The sequence below is a fragment of the Balaenoptera borealis genome (genome assembly GCF_965194805.1).
Source record: "Balaenoptera borealis genome assembly, chromosome: 5".
Taxonomy (NCBI): domain Eukaryota; kingdom Metazoa; phylum Chordata; class Mammalia; order Artiodactyla; family Balaenopteridae; genus Balaenoptera; species Balaenoptera borealis.
Genome location: NC_138862.1, coordinates 131433895 through 131455506, shown reverse-complemented (window position 1 = coordinate 131455506; position 21612 = coordinate 131433895). Strand labels below are relative to the sequence as shown.

Sequence of the window (21612 nt, the reverse complement as noted above, 5' to 3'; positions counted from 1 at the left end):
ATCTACGTCCATCCAGGTTCACCCCAGTGGTGGAGGAGCCTAGCGCTTGTCCATATCTGCTTTCTGTCTCTTCTGAGCTCACAGAAGGATTATCTTTCCCCATCCCTGTGGCAGTTAAGCAGGGACACCGACTAGTTCTGGCCAAGGGGCTGGGAGCAGAGGTGAAGCATGTTACTTCTGGGCCAAAACGCTTACTTACCAGTGCAAGACCTTCGAGGACTGCCTGGCCCTGCCTTATCCATCATGGCAGTGTGTTATGAAATGGACGTACTGAGCCACCGCTTGGAGGCCACTGCCCTGAGAGTCACCCAGACCCACAGTGGACTAAGACGTAAACTCCTGTTGTGTCACGTGACAGATTGGTGAAGTTTGTTACCCAGTGCAGCGAAGCCTATCCTGACTGAGTTTCCAGTTAAAGGAGTTTGTTAAATGAATGGATGGCTTTGTGAACTGTAAAGATCTGTGCACATTTTAGTTACTGTTATTGTCATCAAGCTGTAGCAGGTGCCTGGGACCAGGGGCTTCAGCAAGCTGTGGTGACCCCTGTGTGGCACGGCAATGACACTGCAGGGGTGGGGTGGAGAGCGGATGAGTGGGTGAGTGGGCAGGGTGTATCTTGGGAGAAAAACTTTCTCTCACTTACAATTTGCGAAGGGCTTGCCCACCACCTGTTTACATATTTAATCTCTGATTAAAGGTTATAATGAATTCTGTGCTGTTGGCAGGAGATGGACATTTCTCCCAGGTATTTCGTTCTTGTGGTTGTAAAAGATAGTATTTCTTTCTTGGATTCACAAAGTTTTTGTTTTTGTTATATTTTCTTTCTCTCTTACTTGCTCTCTGTCTCTCTCTCTCTCTCACACACACACACGCGCACACACACACACACACACACACACACCACACACACAGCCCCTGTCAATCTCTCTGGGAATCTGTAATATAATATTTTAATATTAATTTGATAGTGACTGGATTCAGCCCCCAGATTAACTGTATCTCTTCATCTTTGAACGCAGTTGGAGAAAATCACAACGTGGCTTTGTTTCCTAAGCGAGACCCTGCTAACCCGTCACCAGGTGGGTGTGTCTCCTTGAAGGTCTGTCTGTGTGCAGCTCTCTCAAGGCCTTTTCTCTTGAAAGCCTTTTCCTCTTTGTGTCTTTTCTCCGTGACTCTCCTTTAACTCCTGGTGCTATAGGGCTGACGCGGCCCTGGTTAATGAACAGTTGTAACGTTCTTATTACTTGAATAGAAGGTGGGTAAGTGAAATGTTACCTGGTTCTCTCCACCTCCGTTACCTACCATGCTTGGCCCTCAGGAGATTCCCCCACCTCCATCCCATGGGCTAGTGAACTTCCGAGGGAACAAACTGACTCAGTAGGGGAGCTGGAGCAGACAGAGAGGGCTGGACAGCCTGTTATTATTTACATAAAGTTGACTACATGGTCACTTCCTTGGTTTCAGATTCCTCATCTTCAAATGGAGCCTTAAGACCAGTCTGGCCTCCAACATGGGGCTATGGTAAGGATCACCCCAAAGGGCTGTGGGCCAAAGGATAATTTATGAGATACGGCATTTAATTCTCACTGCATTTTCCCTCTCCTGTGCCAAGAAGGCTCAAGGAAGGATGGGATAAAAAAGGTTCCTGCATACGCTTCCTTTCCTGGCTTTTTCGTTCAGCCCCTGAGGGGCTGGGAGAGGGAGTGGAGCAGAGGGGCGGGCTTCCTAGGACTGGATGTGGGGACGGGGAGCATCACTGGGGGTACACAGGACCCTAGTCTTGGGATCTGGTCTCTTCAGGGTTTCCAGGCTCAGGGAAGAAGCAGGGCTTCTAGGGGGCCTCAGACTGGGAAGGGACCAAAGACCCACAGTGGCAGGACGCAAGGACGTGCAGATGGCTCTGAGAGCCAAACTCAAGGCTGGTTGAGGTTGAATTTCCAGCCAGTCAGCAACATGAGGGCCTGAAGTCAGACACAACCAATATGAAGAAATGACAGTGACACATTTTGCACTCTCAAGCTTGTAGAGGGAGAGTTCCACTCTTAGGACTGGTAGAACCCAATATAAATGTGGGCTCTTGCATTGTTTTCTATGTCCACTAGCCCCTGATTGGAGCCTTTTCCTCCTCCCATCACCTTTGAGCTGACCACAGGCCCAGTGTGGGTCCGTCTCTCAGTGGTCTAAGCGTAAGTGGGCATCCTTGAGGCTCTGATGACCCACCACCCAGGGTCTGACAACAAGCCACACCAGCCTCACATGAGGGGCCAGTTAAAAATGCTGCTCCCAGGCCCCCTTCAGCCCCATATAAAGGGCCTCTGGGGCTGGGTGGAGAGGGCTGGGAATCTGCATTTTAACAACACACTCTATGAGAGTCCAACACTCAAGGAAGCCTGTTAAGCTTTGCACCAGAAGTGAAATGAAGGTGACACCATTATAGTCCCAGCTGGCAGGTTTGCTGTGGGCCAGTCGTACTGGCTGTGACCAAGTGATCGGTGATGATTATGATATTAGTTCTCTTTGGTGTCATGGACTTAGCTGTCCGTGTCCAACCCCACTTCTGCATATAAACTCAAGGGCAGGGATCAGGGCTCCTGAGAGCCCAGCACTGTGGGGTCTTGACAGTCACCTGCAGAGCTTCACTGAAGGGACAAGAGGCACCTGCTGCTGCTGTGTACCAGGACGATGGGTTAGAGTGGCATCACCTCCCATCCCCATGGCCTTGGGCCCCCAAGGGTTGGGGCAGGGGCAACTCCTCTGGCCAGAAGGTATAGGTTCTTTCTGCTCTCTAGCAGATACACATGACAGTACAAATTCATGACCAAATTATATCAACAGCAGAATTATAATATATTAATAGCAATATCATAATAGAAAAAAGGCTTGGGAGGGCAACCATCTTCCAGAATCTGAAGGTTGGCATTCATTCTTCATGAGCTCAGCTGAAGGTAGTGCCTTCAGAATTTGGTTAAATGGCAGCAAGAAGGACCAGGGTTAGTGGCAGGGAATCATTTTCCAAGCAGGACGATTTAAGGTCCAAAACTGGCCCCTGAGGCTGCATGGAGCCTCCCTTCCAGAGTGAGATCTGTGGAAATAGAGCTGGTGGCTTCGGAATCAGGCTGTCTGTGACAGTGGCTTTCACAAAGACTTCGGTCCCATGGCAGTGTGGCTGTTGACATTCCACCATATGAGGCCTTTCTGGAGGTGGCTTCTGGAAGGGTCTTCCAAGAGCAGTGGCACTCAAGAGATCTGCATGTGGCCACGACCAACGTCCAGCTGCTCCAGAGGACATGGCGAGTCAGCTCCCTGTTTGGTAAAGGCCAGGAGCGGGCTCAGTCCGATGGGGCGTGGACGGTCAAGGTCTTGTTGACAATCTCCGGGTTCTTGCTTGTGCAGCCCCAGCCCTGCCCAGTGAGCCCACTCTGGGAGGAGGCCTTAGTGTAGATGGAGGGCGGGGAAGCTCAGGGAGAACCATGCACCAGCGCCGCCTTGCACAAAGCCGGTCTCCAATAAATAAAGTACTTGTGGATGAAAGGCCTCCCTTGCTGGCTTCTGACTCTGAACCTGCACCCACAGCAGCAGCGCCTCTCGGCCCAAGTCCGGAGAAGGTGCCCACCCCTCTGGAGGCGGTGAGAAGAGGCTGAGAAAATGCTGATGAGCGTGTTCAGGACCAGGACAGTCGACCTCTCGGGCCTCTACTTTGTGGGCTGCAGATGGCCGAGCAGCCTGGCAGCTTTTGACATTCCCCGGGCGTCATCACCTGTTTTGCGGACATCCCCGACGGCCTCTCTTTACTCCGCGACACACAGGCTAAAGTCCAGACGAGGGAGCCCGTGTGAATCACCTCATGTGCGCCTGGGGAGGCTTGTGGGGGAGGGGTTCTTCCCGCCACTCTGAGATGACGAGCCCTGTCCTCACACCGTGGAGTGGGGCCTGGGCATCACGACTATCCACAGCCGGCCGCAGGTCTTCACCACAGCGTGGCATTCTTAGTTCGAGATATACCCCCAGAAAGACAGAGATAAACATGCACAGACCCGTGTACGGAAGGGCCTAGAGTTAACGTGAACGGCATTTGGATGGCCCATCCTTGGGTGTCAGTCCCAGCTCTGGCGCCTGAGCGTGGGTAACTGAGAGGGGACCAGCTGGCCGTACTTCCCAACGGGGCAGCTTCCAAAGTGGCCTCTCGGGGCAGGAAGCGAGGATCTGAGGGGAAGGGAGCCGGCCCCTCCTGGGTTCTGTGCTGGTGCTGAACCCGGACGCAGAGGGGGCTGCAGCCAGCCTCCCCCTCCCCTAGCCTGGTTCTGGCCAGTAAGAGCTCAGCCTTCCCTTCTTCCTCTGGGCAGATACCCAGAGGTCTCTCCGCCTGGGAAACCACCCACTACGGGGCTGGGGGGGCAGAGCTGCCTCAGTGAGCATCCCTACTGTGCAGGATGAGCCTGGGCCTCTGGGGGCCCCTCCCAAGGGGCTAGGGAAGACCCAGCCCTCCAGCTCTGTGCCCCCCCCCCCCGCCCAGGTGCACAGCGGCCCCAAGGGACCCTGGGGTGCTCTGGGAGGAGGGGACAGGGAAGGCAAATGGTGGTGGGGTTTTCTTTCTTATTTAAGAAACGAAAAGGAGATGCCGTGTTAACGTTAGTAAATGTGGGCAGGTGTGGGACAGGGGCCGCTCTCGGGAGCAGGGCGGCGGCGAGGTCGCCTGTCAGATGAGGCTGGCGGCCTTCTCCTGCACGTTGTACTCCTTGCTTTTCTTCACCCGCCAGCTGACGTAGAGGAGCAGCAGCGTGCCCAGAGCCTTGTAGCCCACCTGCAGGCCCAGGTACCTGGGGGGCAGGAGACAGGACCCGTGAGGGGTGTGGAGGCTCTGTGGCCAGCATCCCAGTGGCCCGGGCCATGTGTCCTCACCACTCAGGGAAGGATCCGGGCCCACCCAGGTGGGGCCACTCTCCTCATTCCTTTTATCCCCAAGACCACAAGCCTCCCAGGGAGTAGATGTGGGACTCCCAGTCCAGTGCTCCTCGTCCCTGCCCTGGCGCCCCCTGGAGGGCCAGAGAAACACTGCAGACCCAGCCGCCTGGAGGGTCCTGCTGCCCAGCACAGCCAGGAGGGGGCACCTTCCCGCTGCCCTCTTGGTCTGCCCCTCTCCAGGCCTTCTATGCCCCTCCCACACCATTTCCAGATCCCGTCCAGCCCCCTGAAGCCCACTCTCCCTGCTGTTTCTGTCTGTGGGATGAGGCAGCAGGTGAGGTGGCTGGAAGAGGTGCCGAACTCAGTGGTGCTGCAGCTGGGTGCCGCCTGCCCTTGGCCTCTGCCAGGAGCCGTGATGGGCCACCTCCTTCTGAGCAGTGGGAGGCTGGCCTGGCATCATCATCCCACAGCCACGGCCTCTCCCTTTGAAAAACCTCTTTCTGCTGCTGTTCCCATCCGCCGAGGGCCAGTGGGGACCGCAGAATGGGGGCCACATGAGAGCAGCCCCTGAGTCTTGGACGGCTCTCTGTGAGCCCTGAAATGCCGGTCACCGGTGGCCCCGCTCCCTGCCCAAGGCAGCCCCCCTCCTGCCCTCTCCCTCAGAGGCCTGAGAGCCTCACAGTTGCCACCGGAGCAGATGACGGCCTCTGCTTGGGCCTGGGGCCTGGCACGTCGTGCGGGTCCTCACCTGTCTCGGAGAGCGTCGTTGTCATAGTAGATGCAGGCCCCTCGCCTTCCAGAGCACTGCGCGCCCCAGCGGATGCAGGAGTAGTCGATGGTGAGGCCGTAGAGGGCTGGAGATGGCAGCCAGGCTGGCGTCAGTGGGAAGAGAGTTCAGAGAGCTCAGGTCACGTGCAGCTGCCAGCAGAGGCGCCCGGCAGGGTGGGGAGCTAGCCCCCAAGTGCCCCTGCACGGCTCACGGGCATGAGCACGGCTCTGCCCCACCCTGGGAACCACAGTGACTTTGGAAAGCAGAAGAGCTTTCCGTGAAGCCTGAATTACTCTTTCACCAGAGGCTTAGAAGAGAAAAGGGGCCTGAGCCATCCTTCCAGGGCAGAGTGAGTCACAGATGTCACCGTGGGCCTGCTCAGACAGATACCATAGTTCCCACACTTGGGATTGCTAGGCTCCACTGGGTGGCAGGAGGCTCTTGAGGACACCAACTCCTCGGGTCCTCACAGCAGCCCGGAGGTGGGTGGGTGTCCTCATTTTAACGGGAGGGAAGGTGGGCTTGGCTGGCTCACCTTTGCATAGGCAAGTGGGGTTAGGGCTGGACTTTGCACCCTAGTTTTTGGAGGTTCAGATCCCACATTCTTCCACTACACGAAGCTGCCCTGCTGGCTTAGACAACACCCCCAGCAGACCCCCAACACCCTGGCTGCTCAGAACCTCCCAGGCCCCCTGAACTTCCCCACAGCTGAGTGGTGAGAACTGGTCCAGCAGGGGCCACGCCCTACGGCTGCTGAATATTCGGATGAGCCCCGCATCCTTAGCTACAGTTCTAGGCAGTCACTGGACTGGGGAAGGGCTTGGCTGGATCCACATCTGGGCCAGGCCACCCCATTCTCAGAACCACTCTGAACTGCCTCTCAGACTCTGTTTTGCGCCCTGTGGGAAGCTGCTTCTGGAGAAAAGAAAAAGGCAGTCTTCTGCTTGTGGCTCTGCCCAGAGGTGGGAACCTTCAAGAACCAGCCTCTCTATTCAGACCTGCTGGCTCCCAAATCTCCAGGTGAACAGGGGATGGAAACTGGACACAAGGACTGACCTTCCTGAATGATGTTCCCTGAATAGAAATAAAGTCCAGAAAAATTTTCAACCAAGTCCCAGTGGGTAATTTGAAACTTGCCAAGTCCTTGTTTCTACCCAGGGTGGAACTGCCTTCTCAGGTGATGAATGGATCCCTCCAGCCTGCGTTTTCTACCTGTGGTGGCCACATTGAATTATCTGAGCTCAAATGAAATAACAAAGGCAGCAGGTGCTTTGAGCCTCAGGAGAGGGGCTGTTTCCACGGTGGCTGGAAGAAGCAGGGCAGGGCTCTCCAGAGCCCATCCTGGCTGCTGTTGGGCTGGGCGGAATGTAAGGTTTCCTTCCCAGTGGAGGTTTCAGAGCAAGTTATAAATGATAAATTATAAATGGAAAGGCACTGTGGTGACGACCATACCTCTGCCACCAGGACAGGATAGATCCCAGTGTCCTGTGTCCTTTATGCTTATAATATAGGCCAGAGGAGCAGAGTCTGAAGGGGGGCTTCTGGGGCGAGAGGAGCAAGTGGCCAGAGACTGAGAAATCCCACCGAAAAAACTGGTTCACTTCTCATCATCCCACACCTCACCCAGATTTGGTCGGAGAGGGCCCCCTGCTCAGCAGGCCCAGGAGAGACATTACCCACACACCCCAGCGTGATCATGGAAGCTGCTACGGGGTGACGTGCAGATCAGACTCCCGGGTAATAAAGCACCATGGGCTCTGCAGGGATTTCAGCGTTTAAGGTCAGAAAGGGCACCTTGATCACAAATGAAGTCCCTCCACTGCAGTCACCGTATTCCCCGCTGCAGTGCATGCCCCCGGGTCTTCAATAAATCTGTCCTTTTATCTGGTCCCTTTACTCAGTGTAAATCTGTCCTGGAATCGGTCCCTTTACTTAGTGTACCTTCACTGCAAGGGTCTCCATATTAGTGCCCTGTGTTTATCTCGTGCCTGGAGGTGTCCAGAAGGGACAGTCCAGCGTGAGCAGTCTGGGAAAGGACCTGTAGGGCAAGCTGGCTGTTCCCTGATGCCTGCAGGCAGCTCGTCCTCCTGTAGCCAGTCCTGATCTCTGGGCGCAGTTCCCTTCCTCCTGGGCTCTGGGCTGCTCGAGAGCAGGCAGGGTTGGCCGGCAGGGGGCCCCACTTTGCCGAATAGAGGTAGGAGGAGTGGATTTTGTCAAATGGAAAGGAAGCCAGGGCTGGGCTCTGCTGCTGTTCTGGTTGGGACAGGAGCACGAGGTTTTGTTTCTACAGAGAATTCTTGGAGAGAGATGAAAAAATACCTGCCTTCAATGTTCTATTAGGCATTCTCAGCTGCACCCACTTTTCCTTTTTCTTACGTAATTTCATTTGGTGTTAATGCCATAGATGGAATCTTTCCTAACCTCAAGTGATGGGGAAACCGCCCATATGGAATTTGGCATTTACTGTTGTGTTGACTGTGTACAGCTTCTCTTTACGACAGAGATGAGATGGGGCTTTCCCCGTCCCCACCCTGCACCCCACAGCCCTCTGAGTCCCCTTCATCTAGGGCCACGAGGAAGGGGGCATCTCTGACACTTACCCAGCAGACGCATCAGCAAGAACTGTACTCCGATGGCAAATGACTTTTCCTCCTGGTTCACCACGCTGAAAAGGCAAACAGGAAATCAGCCGTGGGAGGACTCAGGGCTGTGCCTTCCCTCCACTGGGGCAGCCAGCCTCAGGGCACATTGGAACCTGCCCTCACGTGGCCTGACTGGGTTCACCTGGGCCCCGAGCTCCTGTTGCTCCTCTCAGTGGTCCTCAAAGCATGGTCACTGGACCAGCAGCATCACCCTGGGAACTTACTAGAAAGGCAGATTCTCAGGCCTTGCCTCAGAAGAAGAGTCAGACACTCTGGGGATGGGGCCCAGTGATCTGTGTTGTAAGAAGCCCTCCAAGAGATTCTGTGCACACTCAGGTTTGAGAACCACTGGTCTCTGTGATTTTCTGGGCTGCCCAGAGCCCCCTTCAAGAAGCAAAGGGCAGAGCATCTGGGAGCGGAGAGGATACTGAAGGCTGTGTTTATGGCTGCAGGTCTGAACAGCTCCCGTGGTGTTTACAGCAATAGAAGACAGCCCTGATACAAAGTGTAATTAGTGCCCCTGGGCTTTCGGCTCCTGTGTGCAATTAAAAGAATCCTCTACTTTGGGCCGGCTTCGTGGGCATGCGTCCTGTGTGGCCTCACAGGGCCCCACCCTCAGAAAGGTCCCGTGTTTGCTTTTGTGCTCTGCTGTGGCTGGCTTGAAATTCTTAATAATTTTGGAACCAGGAGCCTTGCATTTCCATTTTGCACTGGGTCCTGCAAATTATGCAGCCAGTCCTGCCCCCACCCTTCTTCCCTCAAGAGGAGAAAAGTGCTTGGCTGAGGAAGGAGGTTCAGCGAGAGAGGAGGGAGGCTGTCTGTGGGAGGTCCTGCCAGGCCCTGTCATCCCTGCTGGGCATGGAGCAGAGGGAGGACACGCCCTTCCACGAGGTGGGGAGCCAGGGGCGGGCCAGCTGGGCCACAGGCTTCCCTGTGCCCTGAGTGCACACACTCCTGAGTGGCAGCTGGCTGGGGGAAAGCATTCGGGGGCTGAGGGGCCAGCAAGGGAGGGAACTCAGAAGTAATCCCCAGATCTCTGCAAACATCTCTTGTTTTACCTCCATAGTTCTGCTAGCAAACTGGAAAGGGACCTTCTTTCAGCTTCTCAGAATACCCACTGGGGTGAAGCAGCGGGGAGGCACCCACTAGGATCCCCCAAGTGGGAAGTGCCTCAAATCTCAATCTCATGGACACTCCCTTTATTGCCCATAGATCCCTTCAGTGGTCCAACCCATAATAGATGCTTCCGTGTCTTGGTCCTTATCCCTGGGCAGACTCCCTTGGATTCTCAGCTAAATGGGACTTGGGAACCCCAATTTGGCTTCTGACAGAGATTTTGAGTTCCTTGTACTCTCTGCCCCTTCAGCCCCGAATTAACACTGGCTCTCTGACCTCTCTTTCCTGATACATTTTCGGCAAACCTTCACTCCCAGCCTGTGTTTCCATGCCTGGCTGGAGGCCACGACTGACACAAATAAGGTTTGGGTCGCCTACAATGCCATCTTTAAGCCTCACCTTCTCCATACCTCACAGCATCCATTCTTTCATCTTTCCCAGTGGGATTTATCTTTAAATCATTTTGGGATACTGGGGCCTCTTCTCCAATTTCACTCCAGCCCCTGACCAGAGATTTTCTAGAAAAGCCCACCCTGTGGTTGAAATGGTGCTTTGCCTCCACTACTTCCCCATCCCTGGGGCTTGACAGTCCTGTGGGAGGTGATCTAACAGGGATGCCCTTCTCCGCTGCTCAGGGACTTCCTTTTCCTATTCCCTCTCCTCGTCATGGCCACCCACACCCCTTTCTCAGGATCACTGGGTCCACCATGGTCCATCTGACTTGGGGTGCAAGAAGGGAAGCCCACTCAGGGGCCTTGGGTGAAAGCACGGGTACTTGGAATGCACGGATGGGGAGCAGCGGAGGAGAGGGTGGTGTTGGGAGGCATCCCTACACAGTCTTGCGGCGTATGCTAAGAAGGCGAGGTCCTGACTGTTCGCTTCGTGGGCCATTTCCCAGGGTTGTGGCTGCAACGAGCAACCTTGAGGCATGAGGTAAAATCTTCTAGACCAGCAGCAGGCTTGGTCTATATAAGCAGCGGCTCTCCCAAGCTCAGTGTTCCTTAGCTGTGACCTACACCCACTGCAGGTGAAACATACACCTGAGCCCCTCCACGTCACCCAGCAGGACTTGGGGGGCATGGATAAATGAGGCAACATGAGGTTCACACTGCTTGCTGTGCTGTGAGCAGCCAAGTCCTTTGGCTTTGACCCAGGAGTCTCCCAGCCTCTGCCAGCATCCTTGTGGAAGAGTAACAGAAACAGGAGCTTGGTAGTTTGCAAACTAACTTGTAAATAAGGTAAAATCCCAGACCCTTCCTCATCTCCTAGTCTTCTGGGGAAACTAGGTCATTGCCACCTAGCTAGCTGATAATAGTAATAGCAATAACAATAATTTGGTTAATAGTGATCATTAACCAATATGCAGAGCACCTTGTATTTACAAAGCAATTTACCATATAACCCTGACACCAATCCTTGGAGGTCAATATCATTAATCCCCTTTCATCCGCGAGGAAACTGAGACTTGGTGAGGTGGGCAACACCCAAGGACTTTCAGCCAGTACATGGCAGAAGTGGGCCTTTGACCCTGGCCCCCGGGCTTCCAGATCCTGTGTTTTTCCCTCTCTGCTTGCCAGACGGATGAGGACACGAGGGAGGCAGGCAAGGGGTGAATTATGCCCACTTGGTTGAAACCTTATTTTCTCCTTCGCCGAGGGTGAGGTGAAGGGAGGTCATTCCCTGTCCACACCTCAGGGGCACCTCAGTGATGCTGTAAAAGGATACCTCTGTCCTCCCCTCCCACCTGGCTGGCCCTTCCCTTCTGACCTGGCTCCTAGCACACTGCGCTTTTCTCATTTCCATCCTTTCCGTGGCCCTCATTCTGTCTCTGGAACTTTCCTCATTTTCCTTCCCCGATTTTATGTATCCAACTGAATTCTCCTCCGTCCTCTCAGTTCTTTTAGGACTTGAAGATAAGTGGATCTACAGGCGTGCGGTCAGGCAGCCTGGCTTGGTCACGTGGCTCAGCCGTCAGGTCCCTGTGCGGGATGGAGGCACAGGGACCCCGTGAGACACGGAGTGAGGCTGCAGCTAGGGACTCCCAACAGGCCCGGCACAGAAGCCTCCGCCACTGGCGCACCAGCATTATCTCCCTGAATCACCCCAAGAACGTCCAAGGACTCTGAGGGGCACGAAAGGCAGGAGAGCTGAGAAGGGGGCAGCTGGGCACGAAGTGAGGGAAGCGTGGGGACGGAGAGGCACACTCACCGCAGCACCATCATGTAGAGAGGGTTGTGGGAGATGCAGGCTATGAGCGCCACAAAGGAGATGAGGAAGATGGCCGGGAGCAGGAAGTGGGCGCAGGGGATGGGGCATGGGCCCGTCTTTGCTGAAGCGGATCCTCCTCTCACGCAGCTGCAGTTCAAGTAGGTCTTGGAAGGAGAGGGAGGGGAATGGGGGAAACCTGCTGTTATTATTTCGACTCCGCATACTTTAAACGCCTGCTCCAGCTCTCGCTCCTCTGCCCTCCCTGGGGAGCTGGTGATGCTGGATGCAGAGGCTGGACAGGAGACCAGGTGGGGGTTTCAAGTGCCCCATGGATCCTGCCTCTGACCACTATTTGGGCAACAGAAACCATCTTCACCAAAACCAGTTGTCCAGCGTGGGCTGGGCTCTTCCCGCAGTTACACCCATGTCGGGATATGTAGGATTCCACTGCCAGGCACGGCCCACCCAGTGGGGACCGGGGCCTGGGAGGGCCCTCCTCTGGAGCAGCAGTGGTTTTGTGGGTTGCTGTTTTGGCTGTTTGTGTGTTTACTGCAGGGACGTTAAAGGAAGATAAAAATAGGAGGAGATAGCAGTGGGAACCCAGAGGAATCTACTGTACTTTCTGCCTGAGAGGAATTCTTCCTGTCTGCAAAGGTCTCTGTCTCAAGTCTGCGAATCCGTACGGCTCAACACTGTTGTACAGCTCTCCTTGGTGGCCACTGCCTGTCAGGTGGCCTTCACCTTTTCTCTCACATTGTCTGATAGACCAGCCTATGGTCCAATTACTGTAAGTGTCAAAGTAGTTATAGGGTCAAGATTAGAACTAATGAGCTGGTATGCTTCCTTCTACTAGGCATTGGAACTATGTACCCTTTTTACTTTGGCTACTAGGAAGCTCATAATTAAGTTATATGCAGTGTTGCTGCTACCTCCCTCAGTCTGGATTTTTTTAAACATAGATACTTTTCCTTATAATTTGCTATTTTTTCTTGATTTTATGCTAATGGATTTTGGTCTTGATGTGCTTGTGCTGTTATTGGAAACCTGTCAAGATTATTTCTGGAAATAGATGAGTCAGAGATAAGTAAATAAAGATAAGAAAACCACAGAAGCCACCACAGGCTCCTCCGACTAGAAAGCAACTGAGAGAGCATCTTGCCCAAGTTCTTTGTCCTCCTGCTGCCTGAGAACCACACTCCTCTGCCCGCAGAGCTGGCTGTGGAAGCAGCCTTGTCCTGTCCTCTCAGGGGAGGATGGTAAATGGGTCTAGCCTTGCCTGTGCCCTCCACACAGGCTTAAAGGAATAAGATGCATCCTCTCCTTAGGGCATCCTCAGGGGAACTGTAAAGACTTCCCAGCGCTCTTAGGAAAAAGAACATCCAAATCCTAACCTGACCCCTGCCTGCTCCCTGGCCGAGCAGGGTGTGACACTTCTCCTCAATCAGTGGCAGCCCTGGCCTTCTCTCTTTTCTCCTGTGCCAGCTAATTCATGCCCTGGGGCCTTGCAGTTGCATTCTGTTCGCTTCACTCCCAGGTCTTCATAGCGTTTTCTTCTTCTGGTGGTTCAGTTCTAATGTCACCTCCTCAGGGAGGCCCCCAGGCATTCTCTGTCCCATTAAGTCTCTTCATGGCATGCGTTACTTTCTAAAACTCCCTTGTGCATTTATTTGGTAGAATACAAACTCATGAGGGCAGGGACCTGGGCTGATGGGTTCCCCCCTGAATACTCAGCACCCGTGGCTGTGTCTGTTGTTCACTAAGTGTTTGCTGAATAACCACACAGATGACTGGACTTGGTTTGCTGCTGTCTGATCCTGGGAGGCTGGGAGCCGTACTGCTCTGAGGGCTGGCCAGGCCCTCACCAAGTTAGCCTGGTGAGTGTGGGCTACCTGAGTGGGAGGCTGTGGCTGGGAGATACCTGGCCTTGCACAGACATGCCCCAGGCTGAGGCAGCACCCTGAGTTCTAGTCTCAGATCTGCCCCTAAATAGCTGCAGACTTCAAGCCAGTTGTGTGGCCATAGCTGAGTGTCGAGAGGGATTGAACCAAATGCCCTCTATCACTACTTCCGGCTCTAAGCTTCCAGGTGCACATGACAGAGGCCCTCTGCCCTCGATTTATCTGGGCCAGTCCATGTGGCTTTGCAACACTGCCAGGACGCAGACAGGCCCATTAGGATCCGTCAGGGTGAGACTGGCAGGCCTCAGCTGAAGGAGTGCTCTGGCTTGTTTCTGCTCTGAGCATTGTTAGGCCTCAGGAATGTGAATTTGTTGGACATCGGCCCATCTTTAATTGACTTTAGGCTGTAGGCATCTGGTCATGACCCTAGGGAAGGGGAGGTGGAGAGAGGGTGGGTGTGGCCCAGAGGCCAGGGTGCTGGGAATGAGAGGGGTGGGGCCCTGCCCATCCCGAGTGGAGGAGCCGGCTGCAGGGGCACACACTCGGCAGTGGCCCGGGGCCCCTCCGGCCCTTACCGGTTGCTTGGAGACTATAGAGCTGAAGTTGACTTCACCGCAGCCAGCATGGCAAGGGGAGAGGTACTCAACCCCATCGTCTCCACAGACCGGGTGGAAGGCGGAATCTGGGCACGAGCAGTCCCTGCGGCAGGCGGGAGGCTGTGGATGTATAGAACTTGATGTGCTGCCAGCAAAACAGGAAATGGGAATCAAACAAAGCAAGACCAAAGGAAAACCTCTCCACTCCAGCCCAGCGTGAGTTCCCCGCCTGGTTAGTGTGCCTGTGCGTCTCTGTTTGTCTTGGGCCAGTGCCACCCAGGGATCTGAATTATGTCTGTTGGAGCCAACAGTGAAATTGGCCGGTGCTCACGGCACCTCTACTGCTTCTGCTAGTAGGAGCCCAAACTACTAGTCGTTGGAAATGCCTGGTTGGCAAATCCCCCACTTCAGAAGGGGTCGAGACAGCCAACCAGTCAGGACTCTGAGGAGAGAGATGGCAGATGCTATGGGAAAGTCACAGGCAATAATTTCCCTTCCCTTCTCTTTCATCTGAGCTCGGGCTGAGGCCCCTTGAGGCAATCCAGGGTCTAGATGGCTCCCGTCTCTGGGTCTACGTAGCCGTCACCCAGGTCACTCCATTCCCCTGAGCTCCAACCAAGGGATTTCACTGGCTGAATCTCACCAGTCTTACCATATCTGATATTCCTGCTCTTCTTAGGGGAGGGTCCAGGTTGGGGCTGATAAACCACAGTTCAGAGCTTTGCTAAAGTAATTATACTAATCCTAGTTAATGGGCATCTCTCATGCTCCAGGCACTGTGCCCGAGGGCTTTTCATGCGCCATCACAGTAAGTCTAGAATTAGTGGTGCTCCTTTTGTGGATGAGGAACCTGAAGATTAGATAAGTTAAGTAACTTTCCCCAGCCAGTATAGAACAGTGCCAGAGCTAGGACCTGGTCTGATGACAAAGCCCCGTGCTAAACTCCAAATAAAAACCTTCTCGGTCTCTCTCAATCCACAGCCAGAAGACCAGTACAAACCAGGGGGTGGGGGGTGAGTGACATCCTGAGTGACACTCCCTTCCCTCATATCCACCAGAGACAGGAGAGTTTCTTTCAAAGAGAAAGAGAAAACACCAAGGCTGAAAAGTATGGCATCTCCAAGTATTGCAACCTCACCGGGCAAAATCTTAAAGAAGAGCTGTTGAAAGGTGGCTCCCAGGAAAAAAGTAACTGCTCCTTGCTCAGCACACTCCCTCATGGGCCTCAAAGCCCTTTCTGAACATGAAGCCAGACTTAGAACTTAAAACCATGTTGCTTTATGCAAACCGACAGGTATACTTTACCTGCCCTCTTCCTCACCTGCCCTAATTTTTCAAGCCTGCCATCACTTTCCTTGTTCTTTCCCAGATCTTTGCAGGTCTCCGTCTCTCATCTTTCTTTCTTTCTCTCATCTTTCATCTACGCTCAATAAGACTCTGTAATTTTAGCCGGTACAGAGTGGATGCTAAAGGTAGCTATTTCCTGGTTCCTGAGGCTCAACAGCACTACAGATTCATCCTGAAACCAAACTAATTAGTTTTTGGTGCTTCTTAAAAAACAGAACCCTAACCCTGATTGCTGGTGACCCACTAGGACCCTCTGATTTCTTCTCATAATTGAGCACACTATTCAAGATCTGATTTTCTCAGTTGCCACATAAGAGATTAGATCAACAAGGGAAAAGGAGAGAGGACAGTTGAAGAAGCAGAAAGGAAGACGTGTGGCAGCCACTGACAGGCTCTGGCCCCAGCCTCATTCCCACTACCTGCGGGGGTTGACCTCTGCCACGACTGGGGTGGAGCAGCCCATGAAGAACAGAGGGGCACAGAGGATCATGGAGATGGTGATGATGATGGCAGCCACGCGGGGAATGGTTTGCAGAGAGAAAACAAAACGCTTCATGAGGATTCCTCCAAATAGCATCCCCAAGGCCGCAGCAGGGAGGTTCACAGCACCTACAGACGGAGAGAAGCTGGTCTGGGTGCACAGGCCTCACAGTGTGTGTGGGCCGCACACTGAGCTGGACCACAGAGAAGGGGGCATGGCTTCCTGAAGCGACATTCAATATGATTAATTGCAATAGTAATAAACGACATTAATTGAGCATTTACTGCAGAGTTATCTTGACATGGCAGACTGCCCTGCCTGTGCCAAGAATAAAGAAAGAAGTGGGGCCCTTGCAGCCAGAGGGATGTGGGTTGAATGTGCACTTATTAAGTGCCTTTCATTACCTGGCCCGTCCTTGAACTATGACCACATGGGGTTAGCAAGGCACTGGTGGTGCCCCCTGCCTGATGTGCTAGTCAGAGGCCAAAGGCTAGAGGCGTGAAGTCACAGCCAAGAGCCACACAGGAGGTCAGGGGTCACGCCCTGACCACCTTGCCACTTCCACATGGTCAAGCTCACCTGTGAATTGGGCCCCATAATTCCCTTGGGTACTTGGTGGGACCACATCAGTGTTTCTCACCCTCAGCTGCAAAAAACACCGATGCTGGATGCTGGACATTCTGCTTTCATTGATCGAGGGTGGGGCCTGGGCGTCCTGTATGTCTTAAAGCTCTCCAGGGGAGCCTAAAGTGCAGCGGGGACGGAGAATCACTGGGCCCCATACTCCTTATCCAGGTGAATGTCTTCAAGTCATTGGAGAAGAAGGAAAAAACCCAGAGGCATCTTGCCCAGCTCCCAGTTCAATCCTCTCTCTTTCCTTTGTCGCCCCTAATGATGTCAGGGCCTTTGGGAGGCAGTCAGGCTTTCAGCCCCTCTGGCGGGGAGGAAGTCATCCCCCAGCCTCCGCCCACTCCTGTCTGGAATGATAGGGGCCTAAGAAATCTGCCAAGAGCGGTCTAGATTGCCAACCTGGAAGAATGTCCTTAAAATTCTTTCTCTCGGGCAAGAACCCTCTGGCTCCTGCCTGTGTCCGGTCTGGGGGCTCCCGGCCCTGGGAGGGTGGCGGGAGGGCCCAGCCGCGGCGGCACCCGGGAGACTCACCGATGAGGAAGTTGGCGTAGGCCGCGGAGGCGCCGTACTGCTTCTCCAGGAACTTGTTGAGGAAGGTGGAGAGGCCGGCAATGACGGAGGAGAAGGTGCACTGGGCCAGGACCACCAGCATGAAGAGCGGGTTCATCAGGAGCCTCAGGAAGATGCGGGGGAACCCTGCCAACAGACTGCTGTCAGGACCGGGCCTCCGGGCAGTGGTCACAGGGTCCGTGACCCTGGCCACTGCCCTTCCTCCCCCCCAGGCAGCTCCTCTCTCTTCCTCAGGGCAGAATCCAGGCCCTGAGCCGTTCAGTGGCCTGTTGGGGGCACACAGCCACTCGGACTCCACTCAACACGCACATGGGCTGAATGAAAGGAGGACAGGCCTGGAAGGAGTCAGGCGGAGGGTGACTGTACATGATGGCTGCACCCATGGGCAGGGAGGGGAGAGGAGAGCATGGGCCAGGCGGTGCGGGTGGCGCTGCCTCTGTCTGAGTTTGGGTCTCCTGCCATGTGCACAGCAGCGGTCACCAGGGCCCCTGGCAGAGCCCCTCGGGAGGGGTTGGCCAGTTTTAGACCACCTGCTCTTGGTGCCCCTCACCACACCTAACGCCACATGGGCTGGGCTACCCCGGGCCGCCCCCACCCCGAGCCAGCCCTCCCAGGGCTGCCGGGTCACTCAGTTACGTTTAATGAAATCCACCAGGGAGCTTCTTGACTTGGCCTCTTCCATCTTCCTTGCCTCATCCGCTATGGTGGGCGTCCTCTGAAGGCGGCGAAGGGGGTGAGGGTTAATGACCCAGGTGCCCTGCAGCCACCTTCCCTGGGCCCTTGATCCTTCTGGTCTTAGTGGCTCAGGGCTGGGCAGTGGTCAGCCACCCCGCATGTGTGTGGGAGGGCGTCCAAAGCCATCACCCCCTGCGTGTCAGTGAGACCGGTGCTTGGCCACCGACCAGGACGCGTCCATGCCAGGGCCTCCCAAGATATTATTTCATACCTGGGCATACTATTTCGTATCTAACTGTTGGCTGATGCCAAAAGGCATCCGAGTGGATCTCACCCCTTGTCTGTCTGTCATGGCTACACTTCTTCCCTGTCCTCAGATTCCAGGGGCTGCGGGCTTCTGAGACGCTCTGGTCTAGAATGACCTCTGTTCTCCAGCTCTCTCTTTCAATCTCCTCTATGGAGTCCCTTCTTTCTTCTGGGCCCAAAGCTGGGTCCTGTTCAAGGCTCTGACCTGGCTCTTAGCCTGCACTTCCTGGGCAAACCTCCTCAGTGAACTCGCCTTCTGCTTCCGAACTTGTTAGCTGCAGCCTGAGGCCCCCAGCTCTGAACCACCACACAGACGCAAGGCCCCTGAGCTCTGACACCATTAGGATCCCCCAGGGGACTCATCAGCAGGCCTAGGAGCGCCCATTCATTTAGTGCTTTCTCCATGGTGGGCACCGCACCCAGCGCTCTGCATGCAATGTCCCGTTCCTCACAACCTCCTCCCAAGATAGGGACTCTATCGCCAGTATTTTAAAGCAGAGGAGACTTAGGAGCAAGGAAACTTGCCTAGGATCCCTCAGCTAGTTTACCAGTAGCAGAGCTGGATTCAGGTTTGCCTCCCCCCAAAACCACCCCGATGTGCTGCCAACCTCTGAAATTCTTCCTCAAGGCAAGCGGAGGCCCCTCTACCCTCTCCCCTCCCGCAAGCTGGGCCTAGATCTCACACACCTCATTGCCAGACGTCCAGCTCTGCCTCTGGCTCTGAACCTCGGCACAAATTTTTGCCCCTCTCAGCTCACTGCTGAGTCCTTCTCAGCACCCCCTCCAAGGACATCTCCCCCTGCCCTTGCCTCAGCTGTCCGGCAGCCATGGCCTCCGTCCTCAGCTGCATCCCCCATCTCTACACCGGCCTCATCAGATCTCCAGCCTTCATTCCTTCCCAACTCTCCAACCTCAACCTTGACCCAGCTGCCATGTTGTCACCTGAGTGGGCACCAGTCACTCAGGATTTCATGGGATCAGAACAAGTTTTAGACCCTTCAGCCTAAGGTCAAGGCCCCCACCCAGACTTCTCCCTCTTGTTTTCCATTCTCATCCTTCCCTGATTTCTTTCCCCAACAGATATGACTGGAAGATGCAGGGCAGGGCAGTTGGCTCAAAGTGTGCTCCACTCGCAGCCCACCCTCACGCTCTGCAGCACGAGGAACCCCCTTCTTACTCAGTCCTTTAGGATTAGACATGACCAGCCCTATTACATGCAAAAGTCAACTGCTCCAGGGCACATATTCAGCTTTTATTGGCTCTTAATTCTTTATCCCACTTTAGATGAACTCAGTGTTTCCCCAGACTACATTCCCTGGAGCCCTCCTAATCTCTGAGATGCTAACACAGTAAAGGGAACACTGATGAGATACCATCTTTTTGAAATTCACAAGCACTCTCACCTCCCAAAGTCTCTCAGAGGTGCTGTATCATGAAACTTGTTTAGATTTCACCCAGAATTTACTTAACTTGCTGCAACTTCTCAGCTTTGTTTATTTTCTACCTCTACCTACTTTTATGAAACTCTTATAATCAGTAGAATTGTGGGTTCTCAGACGCTTACCTCCATTCCTCTGGGCATTGCTCGAGGAAAGAAAAAAAAGGGAAAAGAGGTAACAACTAGGCAGGCTGAGGAAATGAGCAGGCCCAGCCACCAGGCTCCTATCCATCGGGGGTCTCCGGGGCTCAAGTTAACTGCAGCTGAAGAGAAAACAAAGGACACAAGTGTTTGTTGGATGAATGCATGATCTCACCTTACTGATCGGGGGAACTTTCTTCCCACGATGGAGAAGAGGTAAGCTGTGAGCTAGCATCTTCGTCCAGACGGCATTCTCTCTCTAGGCCACTCTGGTCTTCTCAGAGAACGGAGGCCACTGGGAGGATCAGTGAGGTTAACTTTGGCCTGCAAGCGCCATTTCATTGGTCAGTTTTCAAACCCATGCATGTATTCGTGGTTTCCAAGCCTGCACTCTTAATCACTGGATGCTACTGCCTCCCAACTTTACTGATCCCTAAGAAAGGAGGCCTCATAATCCTTAGGTGCTCAAAAAAACAACCACCAACAGAGTAGGCCACCAGGCCTCTGAAGGAGATGCTTTCTTCTTTGTAGTCTCCCATCCACGTCTAAGGGTCTGCCACTGTGCTTCCCTTTGTAAAGAAACTACATGGGCACGGAGGGAGGGAGAAGATAGCAGAACAGCCCTCAGCCCAACTCTGTCCTGGGCACTGTCCCTGGTGCCCTGGGAGCTCAGTTGCTAGTCTCTTTGGGCAACGAAGAGCCAGGACCCAACTCAGGAAGTGCCAGTGAAGGGCAAAGATGGCTTGACCCTGAGCAGACAGCTCCGCTAGCTTTGCCCTTTCATTTGAAGTACAGGTGGATGACCCTGAGCAGCCGACATTGCGGTCAGACAGCCCCAGGGACAGGAGTCTACGGGCTCTGGCAGCAGGACTGGGTTAAGGCCTGCCCACATTCTTTGTGGGACAGGCAGGTTCTGATCTGGGTGCTGGGCACTGGCGGGTGGGGGGGTGTTATTCCTGAAGGTCTGGCTTGGACCTGCCTTCCAGCCACATCTGGCCTGTGGGAACTTACATATCACCCACACACGCCCCACGCGTTGCCCCCCTTGGCTCTGTCCGGATGGTTTCCTCCACTGGGAAGACCTCTCCCATCACCACCTGTGTAATTCCACCCACATGGGATGCAGACCTCACCTCCCTGGGAGGCCCTCCCTCATCACCTCATGGAGGAGCACTCTTTCTGCCTTGGAACTGTCAAAGCACTTTGTCTATCCCTCTGTGACAGTGGCAATCTTCCCTGCCTTGTGGGAGGCTGTGGTGTGTAAGGCAACCTCACAATAGCCATATGCCCTTGCAGGGTCCATCCTGGGGTCGGCTCCCTGAACGGTTAACTCAGTACGTGTGCTCCTGTCTATGGATTGTACTTTCTCATCCTAAGATACACAGTGGCTTCATCCAGGTCACTTTTTAAAGAGCTCACTCCTGTCAACCTCAATATATATCAGGCATGTTCTAAACACTGCAACATCTCTATTTCACTATCATTAGCCCCATTTTACAGATGAGGAAACTGAGGCACAGAAAGGATGAAGATACTTGCCCAAGATCACTCAGCCAGTAGAGGAGGCGGAACCAGGATTAGACACAGGTTCTCTGCTACCTGTGCCCACATGGTTAAACACGATGTTACACCCCTCTGGATGGGAGTCATAACCCATGTGTGTATTCTATGTAGTTCTTCTTCTTTTCCCCAAAAGAGCTCTTATCAATATTTTCTTAAACAATCAAAACCATCTTAGAATCAAAGAATCATAGAGCTCTTTTTAATACCACCACCAAGACAGGCAGCTGTGGTGGCAACACCTGAGGCCCTGCCCTAGGTCTCAAGGTTTCCCGCTGCAGAAAGTGTGATTTCTTAGGGCAGAAAGTGTGTTTTCTTCATCAGCGCATCCCC

General features: G+C 54.1%; 1 protein-coding gene across 1 annotated transcript in view; it reads right to left on the bottom strand.

Moving 5' to 3' along the window:
- Positions 1-2823: 2823 nt before the first annotated feature.
- Positions 2824-21612, bottom strand: part of SLCO2A1 (solute carrier organic anion transporter family member 2A1) — a 78033-nt gene continuing 59244 nt past the window's right edge. The window contains exons 6-14 of the mRNA XM_082392722.1: positions 19705-19841; positions 17796-17874; positions 17121-17285; positions 15898-16087; positions 14111-14276; positions 11638-11801; positions 8272-8336; positions 5651-5774; positions 2824-4817 (exon numbers count right to left, since the gene is read on the bottom strand). Coding sequence (XP_082248848.1) covers positions 4697-4817; positions 5651-5774; positions 8272-8336; positions 11638-11801; positions 14111-14276; positions 15898-16087; positions 17121-17285; positions 17796-17874; positions 19705-19841 — 1211 coding nt within the window. The 3' untranslated portion in view covers positions 2824-4696. The remainder of the gene's footprint in view (positions 4818-5650; positions 5775-8271; positions 8337-11637; positions 11802-14110; positions 14277-15897; positions 16088-17120; positions 17286-17795; positions 17875-19704; positions 19842-21612) is intronic.